Raw genomic sequence first — 22,367 nt, 5'->3', positions numbered from 1 at the left:
AGCCTCCATTACGTGACATTTAGGACTTGTGTGAAAATCTGATAATGTTTTAGGTCATATTTTGGCAGATATATACAAAATTGTAAATGGTTCATAAACTTTCAAGCACAATTGTGGGTAGACTCCCCTTGTTACCTTGGGTTGGGTTCAGGGTGTATCTCTGCACATGTATTTGCATGTATTTAAATGTAACTCTCCTTTTCCGCATTGGCACGCCAGTGGAATTGAAAAGGTGAGTGGACAGTGGACAGACCGCAACACCTCATATAGACATCTGGGAATCACAGTTACACCAGAGCCAAAAGGTAAGTGTTTCAAATCAACATAATTATTTCACATTTGTACGAGAGAAAGCTCAATGATCCAATATAAAAAGATAATATAAATAATTTCTCCTGATACTCTACTTCTATACCAGCATTACAAGTGGAGGCTTTGTATGTGTTGATTAGAAATAATCTTTTAGGATTTGCTAAACCTGCTGTCTCACAAGTTTTGTGCTCACTAAACCAAGTAAAAAAAAGTTTAAGATCCATGGGTTTACTCATTTTGTTTTTAGCAGGAAAGCGGGTTATCCAGGTTACATTCCAACATCCTTACAGTAGTAGACTGCCAGAAGCAGTGACAGCTGCTAACTGGACCTAAAACCCCTGGCAAAAATGATGGAATCACCACATTTAGAGGATGCTCACCTGTTTTTTTTTTTTGTAGGTTTTTTTTTACTTCGTCGCAAATAAACAAATCACAGATATGACTGAACATTCTGGCTTCATGAAACACTGCAAACAAATGTAATTTAATTGTTTTAATTATGGCATTTTTCCCCCAGATCAAATAGACGAAAATATTATGGAATTACTCAGTGTTGAGGAAAAAATTATGGACTCGCCTTGTAATTTGCATTTCTAAAACAAATTCCAGCACAAGAGTGAAAATGCAAATTAGACTGCAGTGTGGTGTTGTGTTTCAGGTAGAAAGGTGATTTGCCAAGGGTTGTACGTTAGAAATATCCCAATCTGTTGGCCATTCTACAACCCCAATTCTGAAAAATTTGGGACCGTATGGAAATTGTTAATAAAAACAAAGAGAAGTGATTTGTAAATATACTTTGATTTGTATTGTATTTAAAACACACAAAAAAATATAAAGACAAGGTATTTGATCTAGGGCGCACGGTGGCTTAGTGGTTAGCACGTTCGGGGTTTGATTCCCGCGGCTCCGTGTCTGCGGAGTTTGCATGTTCTCTCCGTGTTTGCATGTTCTCCCCGTGCTGCGGGGGTTTCCTCCGGGTACTCCGGTTTCCTCCCCCAGTCCAAAGACATGCATAGTTGGCTGATTGGCGGGTCTAAAGTGTCCGTAGTGGGTGAATGTGTGTGATTGTGTGCCCTGCGATGGACTGGCACCCTGTCCAGGGTGTCCGCCTTGTGCCCGATGCTCCCTGGGATAGGCTCCAGGTTCCCCGTGACCCTGAAAAGGAGTAAGCAGTTGAAGATGGATGGATGGTATTTGATCTTTTACCTAATCAACTGCTTAGTTTTTTGAAGGTAAACATTTATTTTGAAATTGATGAATGCAACACGTTCCAAAAACGTTGGGACAGCGGTTGAGGGGGATGTGGTTGAAGTGCAGTTATGAGCTTTATGAGCTTTATTGAAGAGAGGCAGGCAGACAAATCCAAAACGTGAATCAATAGCGTAGTCCCCCCAAGGGGGGTGCTACTTCTGGAGTGCGATAAAATATTCCCTCCGCCAGCGGTCCTGGTCCTCTTGGCAAAATGTCTTCACAGCCCTTCAGGTCCCGAGGCAGGCATTGTCCAACAGATAGCAAGCTCCTCAAGGAGCCAAGGGGCAGGCATGTGGCTGGGGCAGATTCGCCGGGGTTACTAGGCAGCACCCAGGTGGGTTGTCAGCTTCGTCAGAACAGGAAGGCAGGGTGATGTCCTCAGCGGAACAGGAAGGCAGGGTGATGTCCTCAGTGGGACAGGAAGGTAGTTTGATGTCCTCAGTGGAACAGGATGGCAGAGCGATGTCCTCAGTGGCATGGGAAAGCGGAGCGACGTCCATAAAGAAGACTGGCATATCTGAGGCAGAGTGGGGAAGCAAAGCAGAGCTTCGCTGTACTCCCTTGGTCACAAAGGGAGACGGAGAAACGTCCTCAGCTGAATAGGGAGGCTGAGTGGTGTCCTCAGCTATCCAGTGATAGCTGAGTGGCATCGTCAGTCGAGCAGGGAGGCTGAACTTGGTTGGCTGTGTCAACAGACTCAGGTGAAAGAAGAGGTTGGTTGGTCGTGACATCTGCCTCGGGTGGGAGCATAACTTGCTTGGTTGTGACGTCGGCCTCAGGCATGAGGAGAACTTGGTTGGCCATCTCGTAGCCCTCAGACAGGAACACGGCTTGAGATGGCGTCCGGTCGCCCTCGGACAGTAACATGGCTTGAAATGGCGTCTGGTCACCCTCGGACAGGAACACGGCTTAAGAGGGTGTCTGGTCACCCTCGGACAGTAACATGGCTTGAGATGGCGTCTGGTCACCCTCGGACAGGAACAAGGCTTGAGAGGGCGTCTGGTCGCCCTGGGACAGGAACACGGCTTGAGAGGGCGTCTGGTCGCCCTGGGACAGGAACACGGCTTGAGATGGTGTCTGGTCGCCCTGGGACAGGAACACGGCTTGAGATGGTGTCTGGTCGCCCTGGGACAGGAACACGGCTTGAGAGGGCGTCTGGTCGCCCTCGGACAGGAACACGGCTTGAGATGGCGTCTGGTCGCCCTCGTACAGGAACACGGCTTAAGAGGGCGTCTGGTCGCCCTCGGACAGGAACACGGCATGAGGGGGCGTCTGGTCGCCCTCGGACAATAACACGGCTTAAGAGGGCATCTGGTTGCCGTCGGACAGGAACACGGCATGAGAGGGCGGGTGTTCAGCAGGTGAGACCACCTTGTAGTTCTTATGCTGGAACTCTGGGGATGTTGATGTAATGTTGAAAATTTATGCTGTTTGCATTAACACAGACAAAATTATAAAAAAAAAAAAAATATGAAAAAGACAAAAATGTCCATAAGGATGCACAGGGGTTAAACTTTTATTAGGTGGTGAAAGATTTCATTAACAGGGAATGATGATGGGTGAAGATTAATGTGGTATGCATGTACAAATTAAACTGAATATATGTATATTTGCCTGCTGTGTATCTGTTTAAGCACTACTTTAATAGTGATATATACACAGTATCTCAAAAGTGAGTACACCCCTCACATTTGTGTAAATATTTGATTATATCTTTTCATGTGACGACACTGAAGAAATGACACTTTGCTACAGTGTAAAGTAGTGAGTGTACAGCTTGTATAACAGTGTAAATTTGCTGTCCCCTCAAAATAACTCAACACACAGCCATTAATGTCTAAACCGCTGGCAACAAAAGTGAGTACACCCCTAAGTGAAAATGTCCAAATTGGGCCCAATTAGCCATTTTCCCTCCCCGGTGTCATGAGACTTGTTAGTGTTACAAGGTCTCAGGTGTGAATGGGGAGCAGGTGTGTTAAATTTGGTGTCAACGCTCTCACACTCCCTCATACTGGTCACTGGAAGTTCAACGTGGCACCTCATGGCAAAGAACTCTCTGAGGATCTGAAAAAAAGAATTGTTGCTATACAACAATAAGGTTGTTACAAAAAAGGTTGTAACAAAAAGGTAAAATCAAATATTTACAAAAATATGAGGGGTGTACTCACTTTTGTGAGATACTGTGTGTGTGTGTGTGTATATATATATATATATATATATATATATATATATATATATATATATATATATATATATATATATATATACACATATATATATATATAATATGAGAGACAGACCCTGAATGTATCCGTACTGAAAGAGCCATCCTGTTGCTTATGACAAATTTTACAACACATTAACTAATTCATAGAACTCCTTTCTACCTTTTATACGTGTTTTCTTTTCCAGAATTGTCTGCAGATATTGAAATGATTACTCTGAAGGTTAAGGGCACTTTAGATTTTTGCTTTTTCAGCATCAACAAGATCTAAACAAAGACTAAACTCAGAATCAATATAACTGTCTGGTTGTGATCAGAATAAAAGGCAACGTGAACGGTGACTTCATTCCCAAAGCGCTTAAGTGAGATTTCTCTATGTTCTATATGACCTTTCTACAGTATGTGCCATTCAGTCCTAGTTTCCAGCCGACAGTACAGCACGGGAGAGGAAATCTCCTCCATCAGGGGGTGATGTACATCTAGAACAGAGCTTCTCAACCTTTTGTAACTAAAGCCTCCCCTGAGTTTTCCCTTTCATGTGCCCCCCCCCCCCCCATTGGAGAAAACCAGGTATAATGATTATCTATTCTATATAAGATCTGTCTATCTATCTATCATCTGTTTTTGATCAATAGATGATGGATTTCTTTTTTTTGGTTTTGTGTTTTTGTGCTTGTGGAATTCGGCTACTTTTCATAACTTTTATGATTTTCTTAAATAACCTTTATAAAACTATATAACGGACAGGTGTGGAACATGAATCGGAAATGTTTGTGAACACTATAACTACTCTGAACGAGAGAACTAGGCTGTAATAAAGTGGACTAGTTTACATGTAAAACATGTTGCATTACATTCGTCTTGCATTCCAAAAACATTCGCATAAGAATGATGTAAATTGGGATGAAGGGCGCGTCTCCATTACATTGTTAAATCTCCGGGTCTCGGACTCTCGCTGAACAGAGCAGACGCAGAGAGAGGTGTGAGTGCAGCGGGAAAGCGACACCTCACACTTACAGGACAGTACTGCTGATATGTTGTTGTAAAGTTGCTAAGGTTTGTCCAAAAAGTCACCAGATTTGTTGCTAGGCGCTTTTTTTTTTGTGGAAAAAAAGTCACTAAAGGGGTCTGAAAAGTCACTAAGTTGGGAACACTGGTCTGAACTGACAGCTAGATAAAAGGCAGCTAAGCTCCGCCTCTCCCCAGAAAAAAGAAAATGCAGAGGTAGAGGGAAGGCGGGGTTTTTCAATTATACACATTCTATGTGAAAAGCAATAAAATACACCGAGGACCCAGATGATGCCCTGTCTGTTTTTTCTTGAAAACAATTCGTGCCCCCCTTCTGATCCCCCCCGTTGAGAACCAACAGATCTAGACAATCTGATAAACTACACACTAAAGAAATTTATGTTGAGAAAATTCAGCTTGGTGTTTGTTCCCAAATAACATCGGAGCAGCTCCACAGTTCACAGCGTCTGTCCACATGTAATTTAATCTGTATTACAACCCGCATGTAAAGTATTGTAAGGTATTTGATAATCAAAGTACTGAACAAGTTCGAGGACGAGAACATGTAGTGTTACTGTTCACAGGAACTTCATTGTTTATTTGGATCCGTCTTGATTCATTTTCATATGTAGTTTGATTATTTTTAGGAATATTTAAATGAAATGTAAATGTTTGCAATGATGGACACGGACCGTATGAAAACCGAGGAGATGAAACGGTTTATAACGGCGGCTGCTGATATTCTTGTAATTTCCTGCATTTGTAATACGGATGATTTTTCAAATGAACAGCAACACACTTCTGGCAGATTCGTGATTAAAAATAAGCTCTGCCTGTGATTGATGTCACAAAATAAATCCATTAAATCTGCCTTTCAAAAATGAATGAGAAATCTGAGATATGAACGGGTTCCCATGATCGGAGATGATCCGTGATGCCTTTAACTAAATCGAGCACATGCGAACCAGGGATTGTTCTACCTTTAAACACATTTACATTTATGACATTTGACAACGCCCTTATCCAGAGTGACTTTTTCTTTTGACATTTATCTCATTTATACAACTGAGCAGTTGAGGGTTAAGAGCCTTGCTCAAGGGCCCAACAGTGGTAGCTTGGTGGTGCTGAGATTTAAACTCATGACCTTCTGGTCAGATGTCCAATGCCTTAACCACTGAGATCCACAATAAAAATACTGAGTTTGTATAAAATTGGGATATATCTGATGTATCATGTAGTTTATCGGCATGCACGTACTGAAGTCAATTTTTTGATACGCATGCAAAAATGTACTTTAAACATGATTCAGGGAAATACTAAGTGACATCAAAATCACAAAAGTGAAAATGTCATGTGCTGTTTATATATGCATTTCCTTGACAGCTTAAGATATCTCAGCAACATCGCCACCTGCTGCCTGAAGTAGTTCAGTGCGCAGACTTGGTAACAGAATCAGATACTGCTAGTCTGATGAAGAGGAAGTGTCATGAGAGGTCACTGTAGAGACAATGAGGGCTCACTCAGAACACACAAGGAGGCGCTCCTGGATTATATTATGTTAAAATATGATGATCTAATTTAAGTATAACTGTCTGAAAGTGTTAGTGTTGTATTCTGTGTGCTAGATGTAGTGCAAGTGTCATGTAATGGCAAACTAGTGACTCCATTTCCCAGAATGCCCTACAAACATGGCTGACGACTACAACTCCCAATGGAACACACAGACCCGGTACCTTCTCCTGAGGACTAATTGCACGCACACCTGTTCCCAATCACAATCACCACACTATGTAAGAGACTGCTCATGCACAAGGTCTTCACGAAGTAATACGTTCAGCTGCCGTAGTCTCTGTTTATTACCGAGCCGTTCCATTGTTTTGTTTGTTTGGGTTTTAATTCTGCCTTGCCTCTGATGTTGCGCAAGGGGAAATCATGACGTTAACATGATGCTTACTGGCACTACAGAGGTTGTCAGGGACATTAAACCTCATCACGCTGAACAGGAAAAAACTTTGCAGATAAACTCAGGGCTCTACAGTGCGACCATTTCACTCGCATTTGTGACTGAAAAGTACTTTGTGCTACTGTGAATAAATATTTTTCGCACTGGTGCGAGTGACCGTTCGGAGTTGTATAATAGAATTTGAATATAAACTACAGGAAGTCCAAAATGCATCTACACCGAGCAACAGTTACTTTCACACTGCTTTTGATCTCCTCAGTCAACCGAAATACCGCAGAGAAGCCATTATGATGACGAGTGACACTGCACATCATCTGCTTCTCCCAACTTCCCAATCTCACAACCGCCATCTTTTATTGATCCCGCACTATGTTCCTAAATTCTGTCATAATGGACAAGCTCAAGTTTTCTCATGCCTACTTGTGTGTTATATTGTGGGACATTAACACTACCATCTGTAAATAAAAAAATTAAATAAAAAAACAGTAAACTTCAACTGTGCTCCTAAATTTTTGTAATCTCCTAAAAGAAACTGTCTGTGTCTCTCCTCCACTGCTATTGACTTTTCTGCATTTGCCTGAATTATTTTCATTTGGTTGCATATTGTTATATTTGATGCATATTTTCATTTGGTTGATGGCATTTTTACTTATACTATATTTTGGGTACAATTTTATTTATATTTTGCTTCTACGAGATGATGCACTTTAAGGACCAGTCTAATTTGATGTAAAGATTTGTACATTATCAGGAATGTAGCACAACATGGAGGTGAAAGCAGCCGTCTGTTTATTTAAATGTGAAAGTACAATAAAAATATGTTGTCCCTAAAATCAATGAATAATTGTGATAAATAATCAAGATCTCAATATTGATCAAAATAATCGGGATTATCATTTTGGCCATAACCGTGCAGCCCTACTTTCAATGTTATATTGTCCTATCGCCAAATACTAATTTGATGTCTTTGCCTGGTGTCTTGATTCTTCTCCTGTTCTTCTTGGGGCCATTAATAATAATAATAATAATAATAATAATAATAATAATAATTATTATTATTATTATTATTATTATTATGGTGGTAGCCTTGAAGCACGTCGGAACGACGGCATTCAACATTCTCAGGGAGATGTTGAAGATGTCCGTGAGAACATCCGCCAGCTGGTCTGCACATCTTCTGAGCACTCTAACAGGAATGTTGTCTGGTCCAGCAGCTTTCCGTGCGTTGACTCTACGTAGAGTTTTCCTCACATCAGCCGTGGTTAGACACAGCACCTGGTCTTTGGGAGGAGGGGCAGTCTTCCTCACCGCCATGTCATTCTGCACCTCAATTCAAGCATAGAAGTTGTTCAGCGCATCTGGGAGGGAGACCTCACTGTTACAGGTTGCTGATGGCCTGAATGCCCTGGCACATGCGCCCTTGTGTCGCCGCTGTTGTTGTTTACAGATGTTTCTTGTTACCCAAATGTCTTCTGGTAGATTGATCGTTTAAACAATAAATAGCTTTGAACATCTATTCTTGATTTTGCCTTCAGTTTCACCTCTGAAGACTGGATTTGTTGTTAAAAAGGATAACCCAACATGAAAATTCAGTGAGCTGTCTATGTGAGAAAAGCAAGCCGTTTGGAAGCTGAGAAAAGACGGAAAATCAATCAGAGGCACTGCACAAACACTTTGGAATGTCCTATAAAAGAAAGAAACCACTGGAGTACTGAGCAACATACACCGAATGGGTCGACCATGGAAAACAACATCAGCTGATGACAGAAACATTGTGAGAACTGTGACAAAAAACCTCCAAAAACAACAGACAGTGACATCACCAACAACCTCCACAGGGCAGGGTGAAGGTATCACAATCCACAGTTTGAAGAAGACTTCGAGAGCAGAAAAATAGAGACCATACCACAAGATGAAGACCGATCATCAGCAGTAAGAATCAGAAATCCAGACTGGAATTCACAAGGAAAAACAGAGACGAGCCACAAAAGTTCTGAGATCAAGATGAACCTCTACCAAAGTGATGGAAAAGTCAAAGTGTGGAGAAAGAAAGGATCTGCTCATGATCCAGAACATACAAGCTCATCTGTGGAACATGGTGGAGGTAGTGTCATGGCTTGGGCTTGCATGGCTGCTTCTGGAACATTCTCACTAATCTTTATTGATGATGAACTCATGATGGTAGCAGCAGAATGAATTCAGAAGTTTACAGGAACATTTTATCTGTCAATTTACAGAGAAATGCATGCGAATGAATCAGGAGGAACTTCATCATGCAGCAAGACAACGATCCAAAACACACTTCCACCTCAACACAGGACTTCATTAGGGGGAAAAGTGGAAGGTTTTAGTCTGGACAAGTCAATCACCAGACCTTCACCCAACTGATCAGCATCTCACCTCCTGAAGAGGAGACTGAAGGGAGAAACCCCCCGAAACAAACAACAACTGAAAGGGGCTGGGGTAAACACCTGGAAAAGCAACACAAAAGAAGAAACCAGCAGTTTGGTGTCAGTGAGTCACAGGCTCGATGCAGTTATTGCAAGCAAATATTCAGTGTTGTCTTGCAGTAAGTTAAAGTAAATATCTGTTCCTATACTTTTGCTCACCTAAACATTGGGTGGTCTGATACAAAAGGTTGTATGTTTTAACTTGTGTAACGCATCTAGATTTAAATAAACCCAAATGTCTTTGGCGTACAGCACAAACAATTGAATTGGCCTCGCTGTTCCAATAGTTTCAGAGGGGACTGTAGTTTTGTTTTTCATCCCTTGTCTGTCAGACCAGCCTGGCATTGTTTCTGAGCTTTCTCCAGCATCAGTCTCACAAGTTAAAATTTGCATGTTGGAGATATCATGTGCACTTTGTTTCTAACTACAAAAACTACACCCTTATTGAGCATCCCAAAGAACCAGTATTGGTTATTAAATACATTGTTAGCAGATGTGATTAGACACACCTTGATACACCCTGAACCAAACAAGAAGTCTTACATATTTGCAGTTTACCATAAGATAAATAACCATATGTGTAGTTGAACAGCACATTTCTGTTCTGTACTTGAACTTTGTTCTCCTTTTAGAGGTGCATTTTACCTGGGCTGATCTGTTAAGAAAACAAAAACTTGTAGTAATTTAGTTCAATTCAGTTTTATTTATAAATCACTATTAAGAATAGGCATAGTTGCAAAGCAGTACTTGGCAAAAAACACATCATCCACTGTGATCATCAACACCAGAACCCCCAAGGCAATGTACTGAGCCCACCTCTATGCCCTCGCTTCATTTGTGCATGGCCAAGCAGAAATGCAACACTGACGATACCACCACCATTCAGTGGAAATGATGATAAAAAAGCTTTTGCAAGTATACCAATGAACCAAACATCACAGGACATATAACATCCCGGTATGGCAACTGCACAAGTCAGGGCCATAAAGCATTGCAGATGGTGAAACAGCTTAGAGGATGATAGGCACTTTGCTCCAAGCTGCACAGAACCTTTATGCAACATGCGTGTTTACAAGAAACCCACATAGACAAGGGTATAGCAGTTCGTTTTACATTAAGAAGATTCAACCTTTTCAGCAACTTGTAGACCCACATGTTCATCCACATGAGATTTGATCAACCAGTTTTGGAGATAAAGCTTTGGCATTAATGATCTAAATCCACATCTTGATGTCTGAAGCTGCTTTGTGACAATGTCTCTTGTTAAAAGTGATGTATACATTAGATTAAAACTGAATTGAATTGAACTGTAAGAGGTGTCACACTCTTTATGGATCTGTCCAGGTAACGCTCATCTCTCAGTTTAGCTCAAGTGCAAATGTGGAACAAGTGTTATCTCAATATTTATTTATCAGCTGATCATTTATCTTCTGGTGACTTTAATAAATGCAGACTTAGTCATTCGTTCAGGGTGTATCAAGGTGTGTCTAATCACACCTACTAATACAATTTAAGGTATTTTAACCATATGTTCTTCAGCCAATCCTAATATAACATTTACTATTTTAACTAATCTCAGGAAAGCTGAAATTTCTGAAATGATCAAGCCAGCCAATCTGGCACCAACAACCATGCCATGTCAAAGTCACTAAGATCATATTTTTCCCATTCTGATATTTGCCTTCATAGCTGAAGATTTTGACCTGCATCTGTATGATTTCATGCATTCTGCTGCTGACACATGATTGGCTGATTGGATAAATGCCTGAATGTGTTGGTGTACAGGTGTTAATTATGAAGTGGATGGTCAGTGTATATTTTTGAATTACACAAATCCCAGTGTACAGCTTATTGTTCAGTGCTGCGAAAAGGAATTTGCCTCTTCCTGATTTCTTCATATTTGTCACACTTAATTGTTTCAGATCTTCAAACTAAATTTAATATAAGACAAATATAACCTGAGTAAACACAAAATTACTTTTTTTTTACATAATCATTTTATCTGATGAAGGAAAAGAATGATCCAACACCAACAGGCCCTGTGTGAAAAGTAACTTAGTTAATCAAACAATTAATCAAATTTAATTTAATTTAGACTAGACACATCTAGGCTTGATTACTCCCTGCTTTGTGTACAGGGACATTATCATGCTGGAACAGGTTTGGGCCTCTTCGTTTCACTGAAGGGAAACTGTAATTCTACAGCATGCAAAGACATTCCATACAATTTTGTGGCACCAGTTTTGGCACCAGTTTGGGGAACGCCCAAGGTGTACACACTGGTATGCAAAAGTATTCAACACCCCTGAAATTGATCAGATTTGTCTGAATAGCAAATGCCTTTGTAATGAACATATTCTTCCTGTCAGTATTTTTATTGCAAACTCATGTTCTCGTACAGTGAATTTTTAAAGTCAGAATTAATTTTTGGTCAGCAAGTATTTCAAAGAAAGTACAAAAAAACCCTTTAGATTCTGGAAGCTCCAGGTGAAAGCTATTGTCATAACGAGGACAGTCGACTTATAATTGGCCTTCGACCTGTAAATATTAAAACAGCTCCCGTTGTCCATATGAAGGAATGGGGTGAAAATGAAGACTGAGGAGCATTCTAAGGAAGTTAATGATAAGGTAATAGAATTTCATAATTTAGGAATAGAGTGTAAACTTATCTAAGAGGTTCGACATCTCATTAAGCAATGTTGGATCAATAGTGAGGAAGTGGAAGCTGCATCACACCACCCAAGCACTAGCTAGACAAGGCTATTCTTCAAAACTCAGCGCAAAAACAGGAGCGAGGCCAACAGTCACTCTGAAGGAGTTACAGAATACAGTGGAGTGAAGGTGCACCAGACAACAATTTCAAGAGCTCTGCATAATTGAGAACTGTAGAGGAAGTGTGACTAGAAAGAAACCATTGCTCAAGAAGAGCCATATGAAAGCACAAGAGTGACCCAATAAAGATGCATTTTTTGTTGTTGTGATGAGACCAAGATCGAAATATTTCTTTGAGTTTCAACCGGCTTTGTGTGGTGCCGACCTTATGCAGGTCATACCTCAAGTTAACACCATCCCTACAGTCAAATATGGTGGTGACAGCATCATGCTCTGGAGAAGCTTTAGAACCTGGGCTTCTTGTCAGAATTAAAGGGAGAATGGATGGTGTAAAATACAGGGGGATATATTACAAGCTCGGGTGGAACTTCACCTTTCAGCAGGACAGTGGTCACAAACACAAGAGAAACGGGTGAACGTTCTACAGTGGCCAAGTCAAAGTCCAAATTTCAGTAAAAATAAACATCCATCCAAACTGAGGAACCTGGAGCAAATCTGTCAGAAAGAATGGGTGAAAATCCCCAACAGTGTGCAGAGCTGTTAGGAACTTACAGACTTAAAGCTGCTATTGTGGCAATAGACGGTTCTACCATGTACTAGTCTGAAGGGGTTGAGTACTTCTGCAAGCAGCATTTTTACAGTTCTAGATTTTCTTTGAAAAACTTGCTGACCAAGAATGCATTATGAATTCATTGTAAAAGAGCAGGACTTTGCAATGTGTGTGTGTGTGTGTGTGTGTGTGTGTGTGTGTGTGTGTGTGTGTGTGTGTGTTTCTATTTACAGAAACTACAAACATAATTGTGTTCAGGGTTTTGAGTTTATTTTGAGAATCCCAATGAGTCAGTATTGATGACATTCTAGAAATTGCTTTAGCAGGTGTGATTAGATATGCATTGTTACAACCCTGATCCAATCACGAAGTCTCTGCATTGTTCACGTGTATTTAAATAACACTTCATTGTTAACACTTCATTGTTCCACATTTGCACTCCAGAGGAACCTAGAGGTGAGTGTTACCTGGATACAACTAGAAACAGCACAGCATATTTTACAGTCACCTAGAAATCAACAGGTAAGTGTTTCAAATCAGTATTTTTATTCAACCCCATAGTATCAGATTTGTGAAGGTGTGACGTAGTGAAGTTTATAATATGTAAATAAAGAATAACACACTTAGGGTCTTTCTGTTGTAGGAAAATAATCCACATCAGGGAGGTGTAATACAATTAATCATCAACTAAAGTTAATCATCTTTCATACAACAGCATGGTCCATAATGTTTTATTCCTCTTATAGTTTTATACCTATAGCAATTTGCCTGTAAAAAAAAGATTTTTTTTTATTCATTAAAGAATGGCACATTGTCCCTTATTGTTAAATTTATATAGTTTATTTACATAATCAGTCATTCTGTCTCTAGCTTCTCTCTCTCTCTCAATTGATAAGACAGAAAACCCAGGTTACCGAGGCGGACCTCAGTAGTTTTTTGTCTCTCATCTCCAGTTGTCAGATTCATTATAAAAACCAATGGTGTCCTGATAATCTAAAGGCAGAATGTGTCCTATGTGGAGGAATGTACGTTCCAACACCTAATTAGCAGCAGTGATGGGTTTTTACAATGACCTCAGGGCAGCTGAGGAGGACACATTGAGTTTGATTGTAAGCAGCCTGATAAGGGTATTGCTAATTACATTAATAACTAGTTTAAAACATTTTGGGTTTTGTAGTTTTCCAGTGTTTATAATTTATTTTTGTTTTTTTTAATTAGTTAAAAATCTCCAGAACATATGGAGAACACCTGCTGCAGTACAGCTCTGTCCTGTAGCTCAGTTTAGCAGCACCGAGGAACACACTTTCAGAGTTTATTGTTGACCCAAATATGAGCTCACTATTATATTAATATTAGCATCTGTTTACTTGCTAGATAGCTTTTCATGAAAGTAATGACTGGAAACTGGCCCAAGGTTTGTTCATTCATAGTGACACTGCGGTTCGAAATACTGATTCAATTCAGAAAATGACTAGGAAAAACTGTGAAAAAACTACTAGGAATTATATGTGCAGCAAATATAACAAAAAAGAAAGAAAGAAATTTAATATCTCCTCATGGCTATGAGGACTGTAATGTGAATAGTGAAATATACTCAATGGTAAATATAAATAAAAAATACATAGATAAATACAGTGCTGTGAAAAAGTACTGACTTCTGATTGTTTCTGTGTTTGTGTAGATCTCATACTAAATAGTTTCAGAAATTAAAACAAAATCTAAGATAAAACAAAGACAATTTGAGTAAACACACACACACACACAAAACAGTTTTAAATGATAATGTTATTTATTGAAGCAAAATAGTTATGCAATAACAACTGGTCCTGTGTGAAAATGTATTTGCCCTCGAAGTTACTAATTCCCCAAATCTGTGAAACAGCATTGACAATGGATTTCAGCTGGACTAGATACAACCAGACCTGATTACTGCAAACCCTGTTCAATCACATGAACACTTACATAGAACTTTTGCATGAAGTTGGTTAAAAGGTCTTACTCAGTAACACACTATGGCAAGGTTGAAAGAAATTACAGAAATGATGAGGAAGAAGGTGATTGAAGTACATCAGTCTGGGAAGGGTTACAAAGCTATTTCAAAGGCTCTGGGACTCCAAAGAACCACAGCGAGAGCCGTAATCTCCAAATGGAAAAACTCGGCACAGTAGTGAACCTTCCCAGAAGTGGCCGACCTTCCAAAATTCCTCCAAGAGCATAGCGACAACTCATCCAGGAAGTCACAAAAGAGCCAAGGACAACATCAAAGGACCTACAGGTTTCTCCTGCATCAATAAAGGTCACTGTTCATGACTCCACTATCAGAAAGACACTGGGCATAAACAGCATACATGGAAGAGTGGCGAGGTGAAAACCACTGGTAACCCAGAAGAACATTGAAACCCGCCTGATTTTTCCCAAAACACACCTTTTATGATCCTCAAACCTTTTGGGAGAATGTTCTGTGGACTGAAGAGTCGAAAGTGGAACTGTTTGGAAGACAGGAGTCCCGTTACATCTGGTGTAAACCAAACATAGAATTCCAAAAAAAGAACATCATACCTACAGTCAAGCATGGTGGAGGTAGTGTGATGGTGTGGGGATGCTTTGCTGCTTCAGGGCCTGGGCAGCTTGCAGTAATTGAAAGAAACATGAATTCTGCTCTCTACCAGAAAATCCTAAAGGAGAATGTCCCGTCTTCAGTCCGTAAGCTGAAACTCAGTCGTAACTGGATTATGCAACAAGACAACAATCCAAAGCGTAGGAGTAAGTCCTAGTCCTAGAAGTAAGTGAAAGACTGATCTACAGTTCTCAGAAGCGTTTGGTTGCAGTTATTGCTGCTAATGGTGGCACAACCAGATTTAAGGGGGCAATTAGCTTTTCACACAGGTGATAGGTGTTGGATCACTTTTTTTGCTTCAATAAAAGAAAACTGTATTGTGTGTTTACTCAGGCTGAGTTTGTATTATGTTGTATTTCGTTTGGAAGATCTAAAACTATTTAGTATGAGATGTACACAAAAATAGAAGAACTCAGAATGGGTGCAAATACTTTTTCACAGTACTGTAAAGGTGTCTGTAATATTTAGCTTCTGCAATTATGCAATAAAAGTTATATACTGATTTATTTATTGATAGACATTTATTTATTTATTCAGAGTAAGCAGCTGTGTTTTCAAAGCCTAAGTGGTGCGATGGCCAGCAAACGCAGGAGTAACGAGACGAACTGTGAACCGGTGCCACATAAGCGGTGAGTGCAGGAAGTTTGTTATCCACATTAGAGTTTTGATTTGTGTAATAGTATTTCACTATTATCAATCGCTAGACTTGATTTTGCTAACTCTTCTAATGATATGTAGCAAAACACTAGCATGTATAGATGTACAGTATGCTAGGTAAATGTGAATTTAAATGCAGCCATAAAAACACTCTTTACAACCGAGACGTTTCAGATTTCAGTCTTTCGTTGGCTGTGTGTCTAAAAGCCGGTTCTCGGAACCCGTGTTTCTGAAATAGTTTTTGCCACATTTATGTCACGTACTTCAAGTGCATTTCTTTTCAACAGACATCTAAACCCACACCAACTCTGAGTGCATCCTTCTGTGCTTGTTTTCCATGTCTCAGTTTAATATTCAATTATCCTTATGAGTTTGTATGTTTAATCTAATGTGATGTAAGAATTCTGGTATATAGATATAGTCAGTAATGATATATGAAGATATCTGCAATACTGATATACAGTATGTACAGTATCTCACAAAAGTGAGTACACCCCTCACATTTGTGTAAATATTTGATTATATCTTGTCATGTGACAACACTGAAGAAATGACACTTTGCTACAATGTAAAGTAGTGAGTGTACAGCTTGTGTAACAGTGTAAATTTGCTGTCCCCTCAAAATAACTCAACACACAGACATTAATGTCTAAACCACTGGCAACAAAAGTGAGTACACCCCTAAGTGAAAATGTACAAATTCAAGTCAGGAGATGGTCTCGGCCATGCAAGGCCTTCGTGAGCTATTGTGGGTGTCTGTTTGGAGACTTTGTCTTGTCGAAATTTCCATCATCTCACCAGATTTAGTGTCTTGGGCAGTGATATTAAATTGAACTCTAATATGATCCAGAACATCACTCCATTCATGTGTCCTTCAATGACATGTAATGCACCAGTACCGTTTGCAGAGAAGCAGCCCCATATCATGATGCTCCCATCACCATGCTTCACTGTGGATATGGTGTCCTTGGGATGGATCATTTTTTATTTTTTATTTTTTGCAAACCTTCTTTCTGCTAAGATGACGATTATTAATCGCTAAAATCCTGCAACTCATTTCAAGCGACTGCGAGCTTCTCTCTTACCCTCATCATTAGTCTCTTTAAGAACAAAACCAGAAGACATTACGTGTGTAAATTTTAAGTGGATATACATATACGCACTGAAGATATATTAAATAAGATAAAGAAAAAAGGGTCCATATACTTATTTCCCTTTCCCTGTTTCCCACTGTATGTAACTTGATCTCTCTTTCCTCAAACCCTCTACAGGGCAGGTGACCCAGCTGTGGACGAGAAATATTTTATGTCAGTTGCCCTCCTGTTTTCTAAGAAGAGCCCTGATCCTAACACACAGGTATCAAAAGCTTTGTCCTAAATGGTGCAATCACAATGTCGCCCCCTTATTACTGCCTTCCTGTGAGGTCCACAAGGCCAATGGGTGTCTAGTCTTTCTATCTCTATTTGGAGATTTAAAATGATGCCCACAAATCAGGAAATTACCCATAATCCTCCATGTTAACACTGTTTCCACTGCTAAGAAAGTCACGTGTTACCCTAATGCTCATATAGAATTTAGTTACCCTTCATGGCCAGGTACCAAGTGTGCCATCCTCGGGCATGTGGGCGGAGCTAAAAACATAATGCAGATCATAGTTCGGTAAAACACACAGATGCCCTGATTTTGTGTGAGAGAACATGAGGAAATTCATGAGTTTAAAGCATCCATTATGGTCATCAGTTTCCTTCTCTATTGTGTTGTGGTGATACACACTTCTCTATTGATTAGATCTACAATCTCTTCTGTATTTATCACGACCTTCTAAACATCCCAGGGTTTCCTCTCTTCATGGAGGATCGTTTAATCTCCTGGTGGTGTTTTGGGCTTTTTAAATAAACCTGACAGGTTGCCATCAGTTACTTTCACTTTCTTCTCCTTCCCTTTTCTACAGATGATTTAATCTGAACTGTTTGTTGTAGGTGGGTGCGTGCATTGTAAATGAGGAAGGGAAAATTGTGGGTATCGGCCACAACAAAATGCCCAATGGCCGTGAGAATGACTTCCCCTGGGAGCGTGACGATGAAGACAAACTGAACACCAAATATCCATACGGTGAGTTACGGCACTGCAGCATGCTTTAAAATGTCATGCTTCATTTTAAAACTGTAAACGCTTTATTTGTTTCCAAACCTAGATATCTAACTAGTTGGCTATGATTTCTTCTCTTTGTTTCTCCAACTTTATAACTTTTACAGCAACACTCTATCGCTATTCAGACCTTACTGCTGCTTTATTTATCTCTATAATCTAAACATATTTCATTTGAAATGTTTACCTGTGTGTTACAGTGTGTCATGCGGAGCTGAACGCCATCATGAATAAAACCTCAGTGGATGTGAAAGGATGCACCATTTACGTCACTCTGTTTCCCTGTAACGAGTGCGCCAAAGCCATCATCCAATCGGGTAATGGAAAACACACACGCGCACACACACACACACACCTAAATACAGCTTTATTCCTGTTATGCACTGCAGTATTCTACATGTATTTTACACAGTTCACATTGTACATCTGTCTCATAGCAAACTTTATTTAACTGAAATATAAATACAGCTTTAAGTTTCTATGGTTTTATTTCACTCACTTCCTTATTGTCACAACAGGAAGTGTATAGATGTTGTTAGATTGCATTGTTATCTAGTAGCTAGCAGGTAAAGAGCGGACTTTTTATTTAGAAAGTCTAGCTCAGATGTAGTGAGCAATCGTCCGTAAGAAAATGTCCTCTGTCTTATGATAAAGCTGACGTGTGTGTGTGTGTGTGTGTGTATACACATCAGTAAACATCTGTGTCTATTAATATTTCCACTATAGGTATAAAACATGTGGTTTATTTATCAAAACCACCGGCTAGAGATCCAACTGAGAGAGAAGCAGCTGAAAGACTGCTCAGTGGTATTGAACCCAGGTGAGTCTGAGAGAGAGAGAGAGAGAGAGAGAGAGAGTGTGTTTGTGCCATCTTTTGAAGAAATTCTAAGCAATCCTGCACTTCTTTTTTGTTTGTACCTGCATGCCATATTTTCTACAGTACTGTGAAAAAGTATTTGCCCCCATCCTGATTTCTTCTGTTTTTGTGCATCATACTAAAATGTCACCACTTTTGACTAACGCCATTAAACACTGAGACACACCTTCTGAATTTGACACATGAAGTAACCATGTAAATATTCCTCATAGACTTTTTTATTGAATCAAGCTGTTTGTTGTGTTTACCCTCTCTGATCTGACTAGTGAAGTGTGTGAACACGCTCTCCTTTCTGAGCTAATGTTTTTAGCCTTGTAGCAAAGGATATGTAACCAAACATTAAGTGACTATCTGTTCCTATACTTTTGCTCACCTACAAATTGGGTGGTGCGCCACCAAAAGGCGCAATGTTCCAGGTTATTTAACACATCTAGATGCAAATATCAGGAAATGAAAGCTGAAATTCTGATCTATCGTCTCATTCATCTTTCGATCTCAAATCCAAATGTCTTCAGTGTGTAGCAGAAACAAAACAATTGGCCTTGCTGTTCTGATACTTTGGGAGGAGACTGTATCTTACAATAGACATGGTTGTGTATATCATAGACACACTGTCTGCACTTATATTGTGCCATTGTTTGTGAATTTATTAGATTGAGTTCTAATAAAAAAGTCATTAACCTGTATTAGTGCTTGCTGCAGTTCACAGTTTTGACCACTAGGTGTACTAATAACTCTGAATGGACCTGAATGGGTCTGTGAGCATGCTGCACCATAATTCTGCAACACCTAGAAAGCTGAGCAAGTCAACAGCTTAAATCTGTCTAATAGGGAATTTTTAAATGGTTGGTTTAGTGTTTTAATGGAATTTATAGCGTTGTGAATGTGGAATTTGTTGAATGGTTGATATTTACAGTATAGTGGGGCCAAAAATCACAAATGACAGGTTGCTGATGTCCAGTTTGTCTGCTGAAAAATACATCTCATTGCCTGATCAGTCAGAGGAGGAGGTGTACATGTGTCAAAACATGCTGTTGAGAGTCCGCTCTCTATTTTTCATCCAGTACAGTACAATAACACCATTACAGCACTCCTGAGCGTAGAAACACTCCTATTGGTCTGTTTTCCTCTCTGCTATTGCAGATTTATAAATGTGTGAGTGGTTAGATTTATCATACTGACCTTTACAATAAATGTTTGATTAATTTCTTTTCTGTTTTGCGGTTTTTAGAGAGTTTCTGTCTAAAACTGAAGCCCATGACTTACTGACGTCCATCTTACCTTTGCTGAGAGAATGAGACTGGGGCTGCGCTCTTCACCACTGAAATACATTCAGCTTTAGATTTAACTTTACTGAAACATTTACCTTTACTGAAACATTTAACTTTACTGAAACATTTACCTTTACTGAAACATTAACCTTTACTGAAACATTAACCTTTACTGAAACATTAACCTTTCCCCAAAACACTGGAAATCCCAGTATATTCAAAATGACTTCAAACTGCTAATAGGTGAAAATGCTGAAAACTGATTAACTACTGAAATGTAACAGAAATCTTTAAACTGTACTGAAATACTGAAATTCACTTTAAACATTACTATAAAAGATACATTATGAAAAATAAACATTTTTAAAATCAAAAAGAATCCTTACAGGAATATTAAACCAAGCTTTATTTCCTCAGACATCATGCTAGCAGCTTCTGTGCTGTCGTGTTTAACTAGCGGGACGTTTCTCACTGCATGTGCACTTTCTCGTGTAATGAAGCTATTGTTAAATCCATTTAAATCACCTTCGTTGTCTTTTTGGTGGGTGAACGTTAAGATCATTATATTAGCTACTTCACTTTCTGCTTTCTGTATTTTCTTTCAAATGACAGATTATTCATTATTATTAATTACTGAGTGGTGATTTGAGCAAACTGACAGCTGAACTGAATAAACATTGAATAAACTACTCATCCTCAATGGGTTTTTATTTATTTTATTTCAAGGTCTTTAATAAATTACATCTTGTGTTCAGAATTAAAGGGTGAGTGGATGGTGTAAAATACAGGGGGATATTACAAGCTCGGGTGGAACTTCACCTTTCAGCAGGACAGTGGTCCCAAACACAAGAGAAACGGGTGAACGTTCTACAGTGGCCAAGTCAAAGTCCAAATTTCAGTCAAAGAAACAACATCCATCCAAACTGAGCAACCTGGAGCAAATCTGTCAGAAAGAATGGGTGAAAATCCCCAACAGTGTGCAGAGCTGTTAGGAACTTACAGACTTAAAGCTGCTGTTGTGGCAATAGACAGTTCTACCATGTACTAGTTTGAAGGGGTTGAGTACTTCCGCAAGCAGCATTTTTACAGTTCTAGATTTTCTTTCAAAAACTTGCTGACCAAGAATGCATTATGAATTCATTGTAAAAGAACAGGAATTTGCAATAAAAATACTGACAGGAAGAATATGTGTATTTATCATTTGCTATTCGGACAAATTTGCAGGACTGATCAACAGTTATCGCAAACGATTATCTGCAGTTATTGCTGCACAAGGGGGTCACACCAGATACTGAAAGCAAAGGTTCACATACTTTTGCCACTCACAGATATGCAATATTAGATCATTTTCTTCAACAAATAAATGACTAAGTATAATATTTTAGTCTCATTTGTTTATTGGGATCTCTTCATTTACGTTTAGTGTCATGTTACGGCAAACCAGCAACTCCAGTTCCCAGAATGCCCCACAAACTAGGGTTATGGTTATGGAACCCACAAACACGTCACCTTCTCCTGAGGACTTATCACACACACGTGTTCTCAATCACACCACACTGCTTAAGAGACTCTCTCTCTCACACGCACACACAGCCATTGCGAAGTATACGGTCATTTGATTTGTCCCTGACGTTCACCGAGCCTTTACCTCATGTTGTTGCTCTGTTTTTTTTTATTTTGTTATTCCCTCGACTTTGATTCTCTGTCTTACCTAGTTTGGGTTGTTAGCATGATCGTTTGACCCTTGCCTGTCCATGGTTACTGATTTCTGCCTAACCCTGTGGATTTGTCTTCTCATTAAACTGCCTTACCTGCACTTGCTTCCGTCTCAGCCTCCATTACGTGACATTTAGGACTTGTTTGAAAATCTGATAATGTTTTAGGTCATATTTTTGCAGATATATACAAAATTGGAAAGGGTTCACAAACTTTCAAGCACAATTGTGGGTAGACTCCCCTTGTTACCTTGGGTTGGGTTCAAGGTGTATCTCTGCACATGTATTTGCATGTATTTAAATGTAACTCTCCTTTTCCGCATTGGCACGCCAGTGGAATTGAAACAGTGAGTGGACAGATCCATAAAGACCACAACACCTCATATAGTCAACATCCTTACAGTAGTAGACTGCCAGAAGCAGCGATTTACAGCTGCTAACTGGATCTATAACCCCTGGCAAAAATTATGGAATCAAAACACTTGGAGGATG

General features: G+C 39.6%; 1 protein-coding gene across 1 annotated transcript; it reads left to right on the top strand.

The window, feature by feature from the left end:
• Positions 1 to 251: 251 nt before the first annotated feature.
• Positions 252 to 20,849, top strand: LOC128606126 (deoxycytidylate deaminase). Its single transcript, XM_053622157.1, has 8 exons — positions 252 to 305; positions 13,035 to 13,112; positions 15,745 to 15,836; positions 17,136 to 17,220; positions 17,844 to 17,976; positions 18,213 to 18,329; positions 18,739 to 18,832; positions 20,121 to 20,849. The coding sequence occupies exons 3-8, from the start codon at positions 15,781 to 15,783 to the stop codon at positions 20,185 to 20,187; spliced, it is 552 nt and encodes a 183-aa protein (XP_053478132.1). The 5' UTR covers positions 252 to 305; positions 13,035 to 13,112; positions 15,745 to 15,780; the 3' UTR covers positions 20,188 to 20,849.
• Positions 20,850 to 22,367: the final 1,518 nt, after the last annotated feature.

Source organism: Ictalurus furcatus, chromosome 3 (genome assembly GCF_023375685.1).
Source record: "Ictalurus furcatus strain D&B chromosome 3, Billie_1.0, whole genome shotgun sequence".
NCBI classification, from domain to species: domain Eukaryota; kingdom Metazoa; phylum Chordata; class Actinopteri; order Siluriformes; family Ictaluridae; genus Ictalurus; species Ictalurus furcatus.
This window is presented reverse-complemented; position numbering and strand designations above follow the sequence as displayed.

Bases quoted from the DNA above. Each gene is read 5' to 3' on its own strand.
- LOC128606126 (XM_053622157.1), top strand. From the start codon at position 15,781: ATGGCCAGCAAACGCAGGAGTAACGAGACGAACTGTGAACCGGTGCCA. The intron at 17,221-17,843 runs GTATCAAAAGCT...TGTTTGTTGTAG, and splicing joins GCCCTGATCCTAACACACAG to GTGGGTGCGTGCATTGTAAA. The intron at 18,330-18,738 runs GTAATGGAAAAC...TTTCCACTATAG, and splicing joins CAAAGCCATCATCCAATCGG to GTATAAAACATGTGGTTTAT.